At 39.0% G+C, this 15,065-nt stretch overlaps 1 protein-coding gene across 3 annotated transcripts in view; it reads right to left on the minus strand.

Annotated features, from left to right (window-relative positions):
• CLCN3 (chloride voltage-gated channel 3) overlaps positions 1-15,065 on the minus strand; it is an 89,418-nt gene that overhangs the window by 69,413 nt on the left and 4,940 nt on the right. For all 3 annotated transcript variants that reach the window (XM_058670000.1, XM_004579050.4, XM_004579052.4), the window contains exon 2: positions 7,865-8,040. In XM_058670000.1, the coding sequence (XP_058525983.1) occupies positions 7,865-8,024 (160 nt within the window). In that variant the 5' untranslated portion in view covers positions 8,025-8,040. The remainder of the gene's footprint in view (positions 1-7,864; positions 8,041-15,065) is intronic.

A 15,065-nucleotide genomic window follows, 5' to 3' on the forward strand; every position in this document is an offset into this window, starting at 1 on the left:
GAACAGCAGTCAGGCCCTAGGAAGTCAGTACTAAAGAAGACTCAGTCGCTGTGAAGTTAAATACATAAAAGTTATAAATTAACTTTAAAAACTGTTAGCAAAGTATGTTCAATCTTCCTACACTGATAACTATATTTTATAGTGATCCAGAAGCTGAGATTCCAGCCACACTGCAGTCAAACTGTTGACAACTTGAAAAACACTTTTAAAAAGTAAGAAAAAAAATATTTTAATTTTGTCACCAAGAGAAACAAATTATTTTGTTATGTATCCCTCCAATTTTTCTTGGTCATGTGTGTTAAATTAACACTTAAAGAAAACTGAGATACAGACTTTACAATTTACATACATCTTCTGCTCTTAAATATAAATCACCTTATTCTGCTACCCAGTATACATTTGGCCAGCTGGGTTACACCAAAAAAGAATTCTCAATAGTAGGGTTCAGTTTGATCTGTAGTCATACAAACTCTAACATCCGGAGAGTTTTTTTAGGGGCTCTGTGAGGTTAACACATTTTCCAATTACAGCAAGGTATTCCTATCAGTTTCCCAAAGCTAGTGTAACAAACTTCTTTTCATATGGCACTACAGACTAGCAATCCAATGTCACAGTGTCAGCAGGGCTGCACTCATTTTATGAGTTTCAGAGAACAACCCACTTCCTTGATTGACCCAGCCCTGGGACAGGGGACAAAGGGGAGTGCACCAGAGTATGGAAGGCCTGTCTTGATCCATCTCTGCCTTTCAAGCAAATTTGTAAATCTAAAAATCTTGAGAAAAAATGCCCTCTTGATTTTTTCTAATAAAATACATGAACCCTAGAAAGATCTGCATAGATCTGCTACTACAGACTAAACTATGTACCGTCCAAATTAATACCGTAAAGCCATCACTTCTATTACTCAGAAAGTGACTGTATTGGGGAATAAGGTACAAATTATCACTTTTAAGAATTCTCACTTCTTAAGTGAGAATATTAAGGTGGGTTCTAATCATACATGATTGGCTTCTCTTAAGAGGGTATCACAAGCATACACAGAGGAAAAAACATGCAAAACTCAGGGAGCAAATGGCCATCTATAAGACAAGGAGAAAGACCTGAAAAAAAATCAACTCAACTCGAGAAGTATGAGAAAAGCTCGAAATGTCAATGAAGAAGTCACAGGATGTGGTTAACAACTTGCATTTTTTTTAAAACATATCGGTTACTCAATACTATGTCCACTAATTCCATAACGTTATAAATCGTTGCTGATGTTATGTTGGGGCTTTTAATTGATCGGGATGATACTCTGCCGGCTCTACCTTCAGAACAGAGAGGGTCTCCCCAACAAGCCGTTGAACTTATCTGGACAATAAGACACTGGACTGGGCCCGGCGGCGTGGCCTAGTGGCTAAAGTCCTCGCCTTGAAAGCCCCGGGATCCCATATGGGCGCCGGTTCTAATCCCGGCAGCTCCACTTCCCGTCCAGCTCCCTGCTTGTGGCCTGGGAAAGGAGTCGAGGACGGCCCAATGCATTGGGACACTGCACCCGCGTGGGAGACCCAGAGGAGGTTCCAGGTTCCCGGCATTGGATCGACGCGCATTGGCCCGTTGCAGCTCACTTGGGGAGTGAATCATTGGACGGAAGATCTTCCTCTCTGTCTCTCCTCCTCTGTGTATATCTGGCTATAATAAAATGAATAAATCTTTAAAAAAAAAAAAGATACTGGACTCTATGCTTGGTATATGCTTGCAATGAAAGAATCTCAACTGAACTTGAACTGTGGCAATGCAGCAAGGTGCAGGAATTTACCATGGAGGGAGGGTTTGGGGAGGGGTGGGGGGAATCCCAGTACCTATAAAACTGTGTCATATAATGCAATATAATAAAAAGAAAAAAATTTTTTAAAAAAAATAATTAAATAAATAAGAAAGAAAAGCAACAACATCTGAAATCCAAAATGTTCCAAAACCCAAAACTTTTCAATGGTGACATGACACCATAAATAAAAATACCTAACTTCATACAATGGGTTGCAGACAAAATGCGTGCTTGAGTCTTGATGACACGCCTGCATCCCACATTGGAGGGCCAGCTTTGCATCCTAACTATTCCACTCCTGATCCAGTTTCCTGTTAAAAACGTGCATTGTGGAAGGCAGCAGAGTGGGTCCCAATTGAACGTGTGATATAAGTAGACTGAGTTCCAGAATTGAGGCTTCAGCCTGGCCCAGACCAGAAGTTGTGACATTTGGGGGAGGTTTGGGGAATTAATCAGTGGATGGAAGATGTACTTATGCCTTTCAAATAAAGTGAAAACAAATGAAGCTTCAACAATGATCATCAGATTACGTATATGAAGTATATATATGAGACATAGATTAATTTTATATTTAGATTTGGGCCCTCATATTCGAAATACTCCACAACACAAATGCAAATATTCCAAAATCTGAAAAAAAATCCAAAATTTGAAGCACTTCTATCATGCTTCATACTTCTATGCTTTTGGATAAATGATACCCACAGCGTATACAGGAAATAGTGTAATCACCTATGTAATATCTCTGTGATCCATTCATAGTTGTGATAATCCCTAAGATCTTTAAAAAATTACAACAGCTTACATTTGCATTTTACCAGTTTGGTTTATTTGTTTGTTTTAAGGCTATCTGTTGGCCCCAACACAACGACCTAGTAGCTAAATCCCCAACCTGCTGGTGCCAGGATCCCTTCTAGACATCAGTTTCTGTCCCGGATCTTTCTGTGTCTCCTTTTCTCTGTGTATCTGGCCTTCCAATAAAAGTAAATAAATAAATCTAAAGAAAATGCTATCTATTGAAAAATAATTGAAATAACTACAAGTGGGCTCTTCAATACAATCTTCCCTCTCACATTTCTCTCTGCCTACACACACAATCTACAAAACAAGGAGTGATTCTATATACTGTCAAACATTTAGGACAAGAACAAGCACTACAGTGGCCTAAATTTAAAACTTGTTAAAATAATCATGTCTAGTCAGGTTCAACAGCTTCTTAGGGAGACCCTCTCTGGTTTGAAGGCAGAGCCAGCAGAGTATCATCCCGACCAATTAAAAGCTCCAACATACCATCAGCAAAAATTTTGGACGCTATGTTTGGTATATGCTTGCAATGAGGGAATCTCAACTGAACTTGAACTGTGGTTATGCAACAAGGTGGAGGAATCCACCATGGGGAGAGGGTTTGGGGAGGGGTGGTGAGAATCCCAGTACCTATGAAACTGTGTCACATAATACAATGTAATTAATGAATAAATTAAAAAATAAATAAATAATCATGTCATATGTCACCAACAAAATTTAACTATTGAAAGCTGATGAGCTGACTAGCTTTCACTCCATCAACTTCAGTAACTTCTTCTATTTCACCCAAAGTCAGAACTAAGAATAGCTCCAAAGTTGAACTTATCAAGTCATGTGCTTCGTTTTCACTATGGCAAAAGCCATATGATCCTCCCTTCCTATTACCTGCAAGGAAAATTTTCACATTTTCCAAAGAATCTAAATTCTTAAAATGACTAACTCAAATTAGATAATATAAATGCATACCAAGTCTAAAGTTTTCAGCTTTTCAGTAGCTTAAATCTTTGATTTTATAATGAGTCATCATCAAAGATAAATTCTAGTTTTTAAATGATAGTTTATTCTGACAGACTGAATCCATTATGCTTTGTTGATGTTGTTTTGGTTTGGTTTGGTTTGGTTGTTTTGTTTTGTTTTAAAGATGTATTTATTTACTTGAAAGGCACAGTGAGAGAGAGACTTCCATTCTCTGGTTCACTCTCCAAATGCATGTAGCAACCAGGGCTAAGTCAGAACAGGCTGAAGCCAGAAGCCTGGAACTCCATCTGGGTTCCCCACATGTGTGGCTGGGACCCAAGAACATGGGACATCTTCCATTCCCTCCAAAGTACATTCGCAGCAAACTGGAGAGTAGATGTAGCACATCTAAAACTCAAATTGCACACTTTGATAAGGGATGCAGGCATCCCAAGCACCAGTTTAACCCACCACAGCATGCATGAATGCCAACTGACTCCATTTTCAAGAGTACATTTATTTTCAAATAGGAGCTATGCAATGAACAATTCATGTAACTATAGGAGGCAGTGGAGTTAAACAAATAAAGTTGTTTCTCTGATAGCCTAAATCCACTTGTCATATCTGAGAGTTGAATCTATACTCTTCAGTAATATTAGAAATCTACTGACATCTGACAAGAATGACAACGTAAAAGGCAGTATCTTACATGAAAGTAGGGTGGAAAACAGAGTTTAACATATTCAAAGGCAAAGTCATACAAAAGAAATTGCAAATAAATATAAATACAGTTTTCTAAGTTCTCACCATGAACCACTCTCCTATGGATTCTATATAAATCATTTATATGTTAAGTTCTATACATGGGTTGGAGTTATGGGCAGGTTAAGCCACCACCTGCAACAGTGGCAACTCATACTACACTGCTGTTGAGTCCTGGCTGCTCCACTTCCAACTCCTTGCTAACATGTCTGAGAAGGCAATGGAGGATGGCTTGAGTACATGGACTCCTGCCACTCACAAGGCAGACCTGAATGGAGTTCCTGTCTCTGGGCTTCAGCCTGGCCCCGGAGCAACTGTTACAGCCATTTGGAAAGTGAATCAATGGCTGAAGGATCTCTTTCTCTCTGAACTTCCTTCTGTCAGTATGCCTTTCAAAGTAACACACTATATAGATATATACAGACGTCTACATACACTTAATTCGCACAGCAATAAATTTTGTATTTTTTTTTAAAGATTTATTTATTTTTATTGGAAAGCCAGATATACAGAGAGGAGGAGAGACAGAGAGGAAGATCTTCCGTCTAATGGTTCACTCCCCAAGCAGATGCAACAGCTAGAGCTGAGCCAATCTGAAACCAGGAGGCCAGAATCTCTTCTTGGTCTCCCACGCGGGTGCAGGGTCCCAAGGCTTTGGGCCATTCTCCCTGCATTCTCAGGCCACAAGCAGGGAGCTGGATGGGAAGTGGAGCTGCCAGAATTAGAACCGGCACTCATATGGGATCCCAGCGTGTGCAAGGCGAGGACTTTAACCACTACATTATCATGCTGGGCCCTGTACTATTTTTTACACTGGAAAAAACTGAGACAAAGTGACTTGCCAAAGTTTCCAGAGCTAGTTCACTGACATAAATTCAGATCTCCAACCTGAAAGCCACTCAACATCACAGACTTCCTTCAAACACATAAACTAAGAACATTATTGGTACTTTCCCAGTAACAGTCCTTTTAGGGGATGAGGATGATATGCTAAAAAAAAAAAAAAGCCGACTGCAAAGTATTTAATATTCAACTACTGTATTAACTCCCTATTTCCATCCTCCCCAGATATCGAATAGAACTGAGAGCTCTTGCCTTTGATATCATAGACTATGATGCTATACCCAATTTGAATTCTCCACTTTTCCCAAGATACTCTCTAACTGGTTTTATTACTCTTATTACTTCCCTTTAAAGGCAGATTTTACATGGAGGGAAGGAGAGACAGAGAGAACGGTCATCCATTCACTGGTTCATTCCCCAAATAGGCACAATGTTCAGAACTAATCTGGTCTGAAAATGGAAGCCAAAAGATTCTTTCCAGTCTCCCACATGGGTACAGGGGTCAAAGGACTTAAGCCACCTTCTGTTGCCCTCCCAGGCCATAAGCAGAGCTCTGGATCAGAAATGGAGCAGTCAGACACAAACTGATACACTTCTGGGATGCCACCATCAGCAGGCAGAGGATTAGTCTACTATGCTATAGTGCTGACCCCACCTGCTACTGTTAATGGGACTACATCAGCTATGTTGAAAGAAATAATTTTCACTAACTTTTTTTTTAAAGGATTTATTTTCATTTTATTAGTAAGTCAGATATACAGAGAGAAGAGACAATGATCTTCCTCTGTCTGCTGATTTACTCCCCAAGCAGCTGCAACAGCCAGAGCTGCGCCAGTCCAAAGCCAGGAGCCAGGAGCCTCTTTCAAGTCTCCCACACAGGTGCAGGGTCCCAAGGCTTTGGGCCATCCTCAGCTGCTTTCCCAGGCCACAAGCAGGGGGCTGTATGGAAAGCGGAGCAGCAGGTATACATACTTGCACTGGTATGGGATTCCAGCACATGCAAGGTGAGGATCTTAACCACTAGGATACCGCATGGGGCCCAGGAATTGTCACTATCTTTCAAAAGAACATTCAAAGGGCCTGGCACTTTAGCCTAGTGGCTAAAGTCTTCTCCTTGCACATGCCAGGATCCCATCTGGGCAACGATTCTAATCCCCGGGTGGCCTGGGAAAACAACAGATGATGGCCCACTCACATGGGAGACCTGGAAGAAGTTTCTGGTTTCTAGTTCTGGATCAGCTCAGCTCTGGCCATTGCGGCTGCTTGGGGAGTGAAACAGAGGACAGATCTTTCTCTCTGTATCTCCTTCTCTCTGTAGATCTGCCTTTCCAATAAAAATAATAAAAAATACATATTCACTATCTCACAAACAATACATATTCTCAGTGTTATGCCTCATACCTTATCTCCCATTGTATAAAACAATGTTTCTAATTCTAAAGATGTATCAAAATAGCACCCTCTTTTTCTTGAGTTATAACAGTTACAGTCTATGCCACCCAGTTTTTAGTTGTTGCCAATTGCTGTTCTGCAGCTGTATCTTCAGCTACAGTAACTTCGGATGTAGTGGCAGGGAAAACTTTGAACCTATATAGAAAATGCCAATGTTGAGAAAAGAACCTTAATTTTGTTTGATGGATAATTTTCCTAATTCTGTGGAAGAACTTAACGACTATCCTAACCAATCCTAATCCTATTCCTCTTTGCTTGTGATCAGTATTATTGAAGGCATGTGACCCACCTCTGGTAGGGTTCTATGAAAATCACCCTTTCTTGTAAGAACAACACAAGAAGATCCTTTTTGAGTCTTGTTCCATCCATCATGTTTGGCATACTCCCCTTTCCATGACTATCAGTGAATACATCACCACCACAAGATGGCAGTGGGCAAAGAAGAAAAAAGCTAAATGGTATCTCCTTCCATTTCCTCTGCAAATAAAGAGATCTATTCAAACACAGAAAAATAATGCTTGCTACTAACTTCACCTGACACTTAAGATTTCAAAACCAAACATGATTTTCTGATTTATCACAATGTCATCAAAATAGGGGAAAAGTATCATTAATGCACACAATAAGGGACTACTAATAATGAAATATACATTGTTTATTTATTAAACCAAATAACATTTAAGGATATCAGAATCTGAGGCACCAAGATTCCAAAAAGGAGTAAAGCAATCATTTTTGTCTTGAGCTAATTACCGCTTCCAAGTAGAGTTTATAATCGGGAGGTTTGGTAAAGACCGAAGCTTTAAACAGCATCAAAAGGTCAAGAAGACAAAATGTGAAGTTCAAAACCACCAATGCAATGCGGACTTGAATGAGAAAATTTACTCAATGTAGCTTTTCTCCTAAAAAATATTTATGATTCTTCAAAGCCCTGGGCATAGGCTCAGAAACTAGGAAAATGCTTGCTAAGAGACTAAAACAATAAGCAGGCCTGAAACCAGATGTATTGGTGATTATGTTAAATGTAACTGGGCTACAGGTTAAGAAAACATGAATTTAAAAAACAAAACTCAAGTATATAACAAATATCACTGGAATTTACAAATCAAAATATTTAGTTGTCATGTGATCCATCTCAGGTTAAAAAAAAAACAAAAAACTAAAGCCAAAAACTAGCCTCAACAAAAAAAATTATGAAATACCCACGACTAAAAAATTGAGTTTTAACATGGAACTTACCAACCACTGTATCACCATCTAACAAATTGTCATCTTCAGAAGTCTGAAAGTCCATAATAACACCTGCTCCATCTAAAAGTTCCTCATCACTACTTGCACTTGTTATACTGTTGTAGCTGTTTCTATAGTATCCTCTATGGAACAGCTGCTCAGACTCCATTTATCTTTCTGATTATCTGAAAAAAAAAAAAAGCAAAAAAATTGTTTCAATATTTTCCTAACATATAATAAAAAGCATCCACTTTAGCGTAACAAAAGTTAAAATCATTTTATTAAGAGATACACTGTTCATTCACTGTATAACTATAGCTACTTCTATTAAGTATTTGAATGATTTAATAACTATAGTCTCACGATGCAACAGCAAAAAAGAAAGAACTCTTGAGGCAATAATATAAAACAATTTCCAAGGGGAAACGTTAAGTTTACAGTGCAGAACATGAAGGCCAGCGCAATGGCTCAGCCAGCTGGATCCTCCACTTCTAAGTGCCAGCATCCCATATGATTGCAGATTCATTTCCTGCTGCTCCACTTCCCACCCAGCTCCCTGCTTGTGGCCTGGGAAAGCACTCAAGGATGGCCCAAAGCCTTGGGGCACTACACCCACATGGGAGACCCGGAAGAGGCTCCTGGCTCCTGGCTTCAAATTTGCTCAACTTCAGCTATTGAGGTCATTTGGAGAGTGAACGAGCGAATGGAAGCTTGCTCTCTCTTCGTCCATCTCCTTCTCCCTGTAAACCTGCCAATCAAATATATAATTTTTTTCAATAAATGCAGAATACACAAAAGCATATATAATATAGTAGAAGATAGGTGGGTTTTTACTCCCAGAAAAGGGAGGACAGAGGGTATAGAGATACAGTATGTAATTACTCGTGGATGTACAAGCTATCTCCAGATAGTTTTCCAAGATAGCTGCCCACAGGGAAAGGAATAAGGCTACTGAAGTACCAGGTTTGAAAAGACTATTCCTTTTAAATATTTTACCACGTGTAAATACTACTTAATTTTTAAAAATGAAAAAAAATACTAATTTCATTTTCCTTTCACCATTTTAAAATCTGTATCTTCAGCGCCTACAAACATAAGCCTTGGAAAACATAACAGGTAACTTTCTAGTTTTTCAAAGTCAGTAAGAGCAAATAAACATTTTCATCGTTCTCGTTCTCTAACAACAAGATAGGTAGTTCACTTTTTAAGATACACCTACTTACTTGCTCAACATCGAAGTAAGAATTGAGCGTAAGTACAGTGACAACAGCAAAACACCTGAAAAGTACAGGTCACGAAAGTAGTCAAACCAGCAAGCCTTGTAAAACAGGACTTTCTAGGCAAGCCATGTTAAATATACACTTTAAGATAAGAACAAGCACACTGCAATTCTAAAGTTGAACTCTAACTGTGACTTATAACACTGAATATTTAAGACAATCTCCTGTCCTCAGTCATGTTCCCTCCTGCATGTGAAAAAAAAAAAATACCCTCAAGGAACTTAAATAACGAAAAAGCAGTTACAAAGCTTTTACAGTTTTTTTTAAATTATAAAATACTAAAAATAAGCCTTTTCAACAGAGTCATTATATAAATTTCCTAAATAAAAATCATCCTGAAGAGACCGAATTTTGAGAGCTGCTTCTGAGCACCCTTCTATTCTCAGTATCTGGCACAGGAACTGTAATAGTATACAGTAATAAATGTCAAACTGTTTATTCCATCAGTGAGGTAATAGAAAGCAGGGTGGGAGGAGAGTCTGGCCTACCACTAAGATCCTGGTCAGGGCATTCATGACCCGCATCAGAGAGCCTATGTTCAACTTGCAGCTCTGGCTCATAATTCCAGCTTCCTGGTAATGCAGATTCTGGGAGGCACTCAGTTCCTGGCTCCCAGCTTTTCCAATTTAGCTCAAAGTCATCCTTTGTGGACATTTAGGGAGTGAACTGAACCATAGGAGCTCGCACTTCCTGCTTCTCTCTCCAGCGTTACCTCTCAAATGTGAAAAAGAGAACACATTCAATTAAAAAAAATTCTTCCTTGCATCAGTATCAAACTAATCTAGAGAAAATAATTCATAATTAGAATATAAATCATAGAGAACAAATATGTACTGATTTGAAAGAAAGAAGGCTTTATAATTATCTCTACCAAGGATAGATTATAATACGCTGAGATTTGGTAGGGCACATTAATTAAAACAAGTGTTATTCATATTTGAGTTAGACGTTAAGATGCTAAAATAGAAAAGTAGGAAGATACCTGTTCATGCTAAAGTATTACTGAAATTTTTTTCTGATTTCTTTAAAGAGACAGAGAGAGAGAGAGATGCCAGCTGCTATTTCACTGTCCAAGTGCCCATAAAGGTTGGAGCTATACTGGCCCAGATGAAGCTGGGCATCAGGTACTCAATTCAGGTCTCCTACATGTACGGTAGAGATAAACACTTAAGTAAACATCAATAAGACTGTGAAACCAGAAGTAGAACTGAGACTTGAACTCAGGCCTAAAGGTAGCTAGAACTCAAACCCAGGTACTCTGACACAGGCTACAGGTATCCCCAGTAGCATCTTTAAAATACATGTGGGGATGTGTGTAAGTGTTACAAAGAGAAAGACTTTCCATCTGTTGGTTCACTCCTCAGACGACTCAATGGCCAAGCTTGACCTAGCCAAAGCCAGAACCCAGGACCTTCATCCAGGTCTCCAAAGTGGGTGGTAGGGGCCATGCACTTGGGTCATTTTGTGCTGCATTTCCATGATACATAAGCAGGGAGCTAAGCTGAAACAGTTGGGTCACCAATGAGGCATCCTAGGATGTGGCTTTACCTGCTACACTACAATGCTCGGTGCCATAATAGCATCTTCTTTTTTAGAAGATTTATTTTTTATTATTTTTATCATAAAGTCAGATATACAGAGAGGAGGAAAGAGAGGAAGATTTTCCATCCGATGATTCACTCCCCAAGTGACCACAATGGCTGCAACTGCACCAATTCAAAGCCAGGAGCCAGGAACTTCTTCTTGGTCTCCAAAGCAGGTGCAGGGTCCCAAGGTTTAGGACCATTCTCCACTGCTTTCCTAGGCCACAAACAGGGAGCTGGATGGGAAGTGGAGCTGCCGGGATTAGAACTGGCACCCATATGGGATCCTGGCTCATTCAAGGCAAGTACTTTAGCTGCTAGGCCACCACGCCAGGCCTAAGAAGTAGCATCTTACAAGCTACCTAAAACAGTCCCTGCTAAGAAATCTGCAATTCTATAAAATCAACTAAATTAACCCATGAATAAAAACTGACTCCTGAGTAAACAACCAAAAGAATTCCTTAAAAAACACTAATGTTCTCATATTTTATAACCCAAGAATGACTTGCACTTTGAATTATCAAAACCATGTTTGCTAAGATTTTGCAAAGAATACACATTATATCCTTCACCTCTTAACACATAATACAGGTGACAACATATTTCAGTGAACATGAGCTACAGGTTTACATAGCATTGAGAAATCTCTCTAAAATAAACCTTTCTTTTTACTGAGATCTCCATCAGAAAATCCCGTCATATCTCCTTTTATTTCAACCCTAAACTACTCTCCCACACCAGTAAATAGTAACTAGAAATTTAACTTTGGGCCCGGCGCAAAGGCTCAATGACTAAATCCTTGCCTTGTAAGTGCTGTAATCCCATATGGACACCAGTTTATGTCCCAGCTGCCCCACTTCCCATCCAGCTCCCTGCCTGTGGCCTGGGAAAGCAGCTGAGGACAGCCCAAAGCCTTGGAAACCTACACCCACATGGGTGACCTGAAAGAAGCTCCGGGTTCCTGGCTTTGGCTCAGCTCTGGCCATTGCGACCACTTGGGGCGTAAACCAATGGATGGAAGATTTTTCTGCCTGTATTTCCTTCTCTCTATAAATTCTATCTGCCTTTCCAATAAACATCAATAAATCTTAAATAAGTAAATTTAATTATTTCAAACTATTAAAAAACAATTTCATGATACCGCTGAGACTTTCAGAGTTTCAACCTTTCTTTATAACAGCACACAATCCCAGTCCAAATAAAACTCATGCCTTGGTTATTATTTGTATAAATCTGATAGCTTAAAAAAATAAAACGCTCATTAATCCAGAAACGTTTAGAGCTGTTTGACACAGCAGACTTCTGAATCCTTAAAACATAGCTAACACACTTGGAAATGCATCTAAGTACAAAATACCTACTGGATTTCAAATATCTTATTAACAGCTTTATATTGACTGTATCTTGAACTAATGTTTTAGATATCTTCAGTTAAATAAAATACATTATTAAAATGAATCCTGCCATTTTCTTTTTACCATTTTAATGTTACCAAAAAATTTAAAATTACACATGTGGCTCACACTTGTAGTGCAAATATTTTTATTGAACAGCACTACTATAAAACATTCAAATTTCTGTGGCAGTATAAAAGACATATGACAGAAGCAGGCCTGAATATGGTGCTAAATCTCTAGATGTGAAGCGGAATTCCCAAGCTTGTCCATAAAAGGCTATTTATTTAAAAGAACAAGGCAGCCAGTTTTGCACACTTAAAAAAGAAAAATATTAAATCACCTTTTAAATTGTCAAAAAATACACCTGAAATCATTTCATAATGCTCTAATACATACACAGTAACCTAAAACATATTGTTGCAGCATTAAGAAGACGGGCAATAACAGAATTTTCCAGAGATAAAGCCTAGGTTTTCCTCAGTAAATTGCTAAATGATCTATGTACAATCACCTTGCCCCTGTAATCTGATCTTCACCATGGTATTCTGAAAAAGCAAGTCAGATCAGTAGTCTAGCTCCCACTCCATGAAGTAAAATCTTCCAATCCTTTCTCACCTCCTTAGTAGATACAGTCTCAGAAAGTAGTCTGGACCCTGCCAGGTTGCTGTTTCGCACTGCAGTGTGAACGTTCTTTAGTTCTCCAAGCTCACTCATCTTTCAGTCTCCATCCAACCACCCCTTCCTCCTTCTGGCTTCTTGCCCCAGGCCACTGGCACAGCACCCCTCTTCATCTGCTAACTCTAGTACTCATTCTCCATAGGTTTTGCTGTTTGTTTAAAAAAAAAATTCTCCTTTTAATTTGTGACAGATAGTGATGGAAATTTCCCATGCACTAGAGCACACCCTCAAACGTTCACAGCAGCCAGGAGGCTGGGGGTGGCACTAAAGCAAGCATCCTGCAACTCAAGCAGGTTTCCCATGTGGCTGGCTGGACATGCACACCACAGCCCTCACCGCTGCCTCCCAGGGCCTGCATCAGCACGGAGCATTCAGGAGGCAGAGCCACGGCCTGAACCCAAGCACTGACAAACTCTTACAGAGGTCATCATATACTGGGCAATATACCAAGTGCTTTACAACTTCTTTTACTTAATGTTTGTTAGTATAATCACAACCTTAAAGGCTAGGTGCTACTATTATTCCTGCTTAACAGCATCGGTCATTGAAAAACGTATTTTTCCTTGCAATGAACTGTTTTTGAGCCTTTTGCCAAATATTCATCAAAAATATTTACATATACCTACATGTAAAAATCTACATATATCCAGTTCTGCTTTGTGCCACTAGGTCATAGGCTTAAATCTATATTCATAAAGTCTTCATTATTATAGCTTACAATAAGTCTTCAAATACAGTAGAATGCTTTCTCACATATTTTTCTTTCAAAACTATTCCTTAGCCATTCTGGCTTCTTTGCCTTTCAATTAAATTTTAGAATAATCTTGATTTTATCTTCAAAAAAAACTTGCTGGTTTAATTCAATCTATATCATGAGTCAATAATAGATAAATGGTAATATCTAATTGGATGTTATATGACTACGTAAATTCTGTTAGACTTAAACATACTTATCTGCCACCAAGTGGCTTGCCCTCCTACTTTCCCTGTTTTTACTGGATCACCACTTACCTACCTAATATCACAGCTAGCTGTTGGTGGGGGGGCAGTTGTTAATTGACTCAACAACCATTTACTGAGCACCTACTATGTAGCAGACATAAAGTCAGGTGTAAGATGCTATGGTATGAATACTTCTTCCAAAACTCATGCTTAAAATTTAATTATCATGATCACATTAGGAAGAAGCAGAAGCTTTAAGATGTGACTAGGTCACATGCTCTGCCTTCATGAATGATTTAATGTTGCTTCTGTGGGAAGGGATTAGTTATAGTAAGTGGGTGCCTAATAAAAAGGATGAGTTCCTCCATTTTTCCTTCTGCCTCATGTGAACGTGCATGTTCTCCCATATTATCATGCAGTATGCACCCCCAATAAGATGCTAGTGTCATGTTCTTTGTCTTCCCTACCTCTAGAACCTTGTGTCAAATAAATTTTTCCTTCATTAATTACCAATCTCAGAAACAATGGAAAACAGACTAACACTGAAGGCAACAAATGACTGTACACTGTGGTATGGCAGGGAACAGTGGAGAGCTGTATGTATATACACATACATATATACACATGTACTCATCTATACACATGGGAAACTATTAAGGGTTTAAAAAAGAAACCACATGATCAGATAGGAGCTTTAGCAAGCCAACACTAGCAGCAGTATGGAACATGGGTTAGAAAGGCCACAGACTGTGGATAGTGGGAGGAGTCAGGTGTGAGCAAAACATTGAACAATTCTGAACATGAGATGATGAAAGAACCACAGAAATAAGACAGTGCAATACAGAGAAGTAGATAGAGTTCTGAGAAATACTTACTAAGATTTGGCAATTAATAAAAGATGAGAAATCATAAGAAATTTATTATGGCTACAAGTTTCCAAATTGACTGACTGAAGGCTAGCAGAATCAAATTTTAGTCTCCTACAAAACTCCTAAGACTCTAGGTCAAAATGTTCTTTCTAACTTTAGGATTGTACATCCAGGCTTTAGTTTCTATTTCAAGATCTGATTATCTTTAAAGGTGTGGTTACCTTCAATATTTGGACCTAGCATAAACACTAAAACATAATCACACCACCAGAATAGGGTGGGGTAGGGGAAGGGGAGAAGAAACAGAATTACTCAAGAAACAGCTAAGGGACACACAGCATTAGTAGGCACATTAACTTTTCCTGGTTTTAAACAAAGTTTTCATTCTCCCAGAATGGAAACTTGGTAGAGCTGAGGATCACAGCTAAGTCTAAAGGTGTGTCAATCAACTGGGAAGATCA

The sequence above is a fragment of the Ochotona princeps genome, chromosome 11 (assembly GCF_030435755.1).
Source record: "Ochotona princeps isolate mOchPri1 chromosome 11, mOchPri1.hap1, whole genome shotgun sequence".
Taxonomy (NCBI): Eukaryota; Metazoa; Chordata; class Mammalia; order Lagomorpha; family Ochotonidae; genus Ochotona; species Ochotona princeps.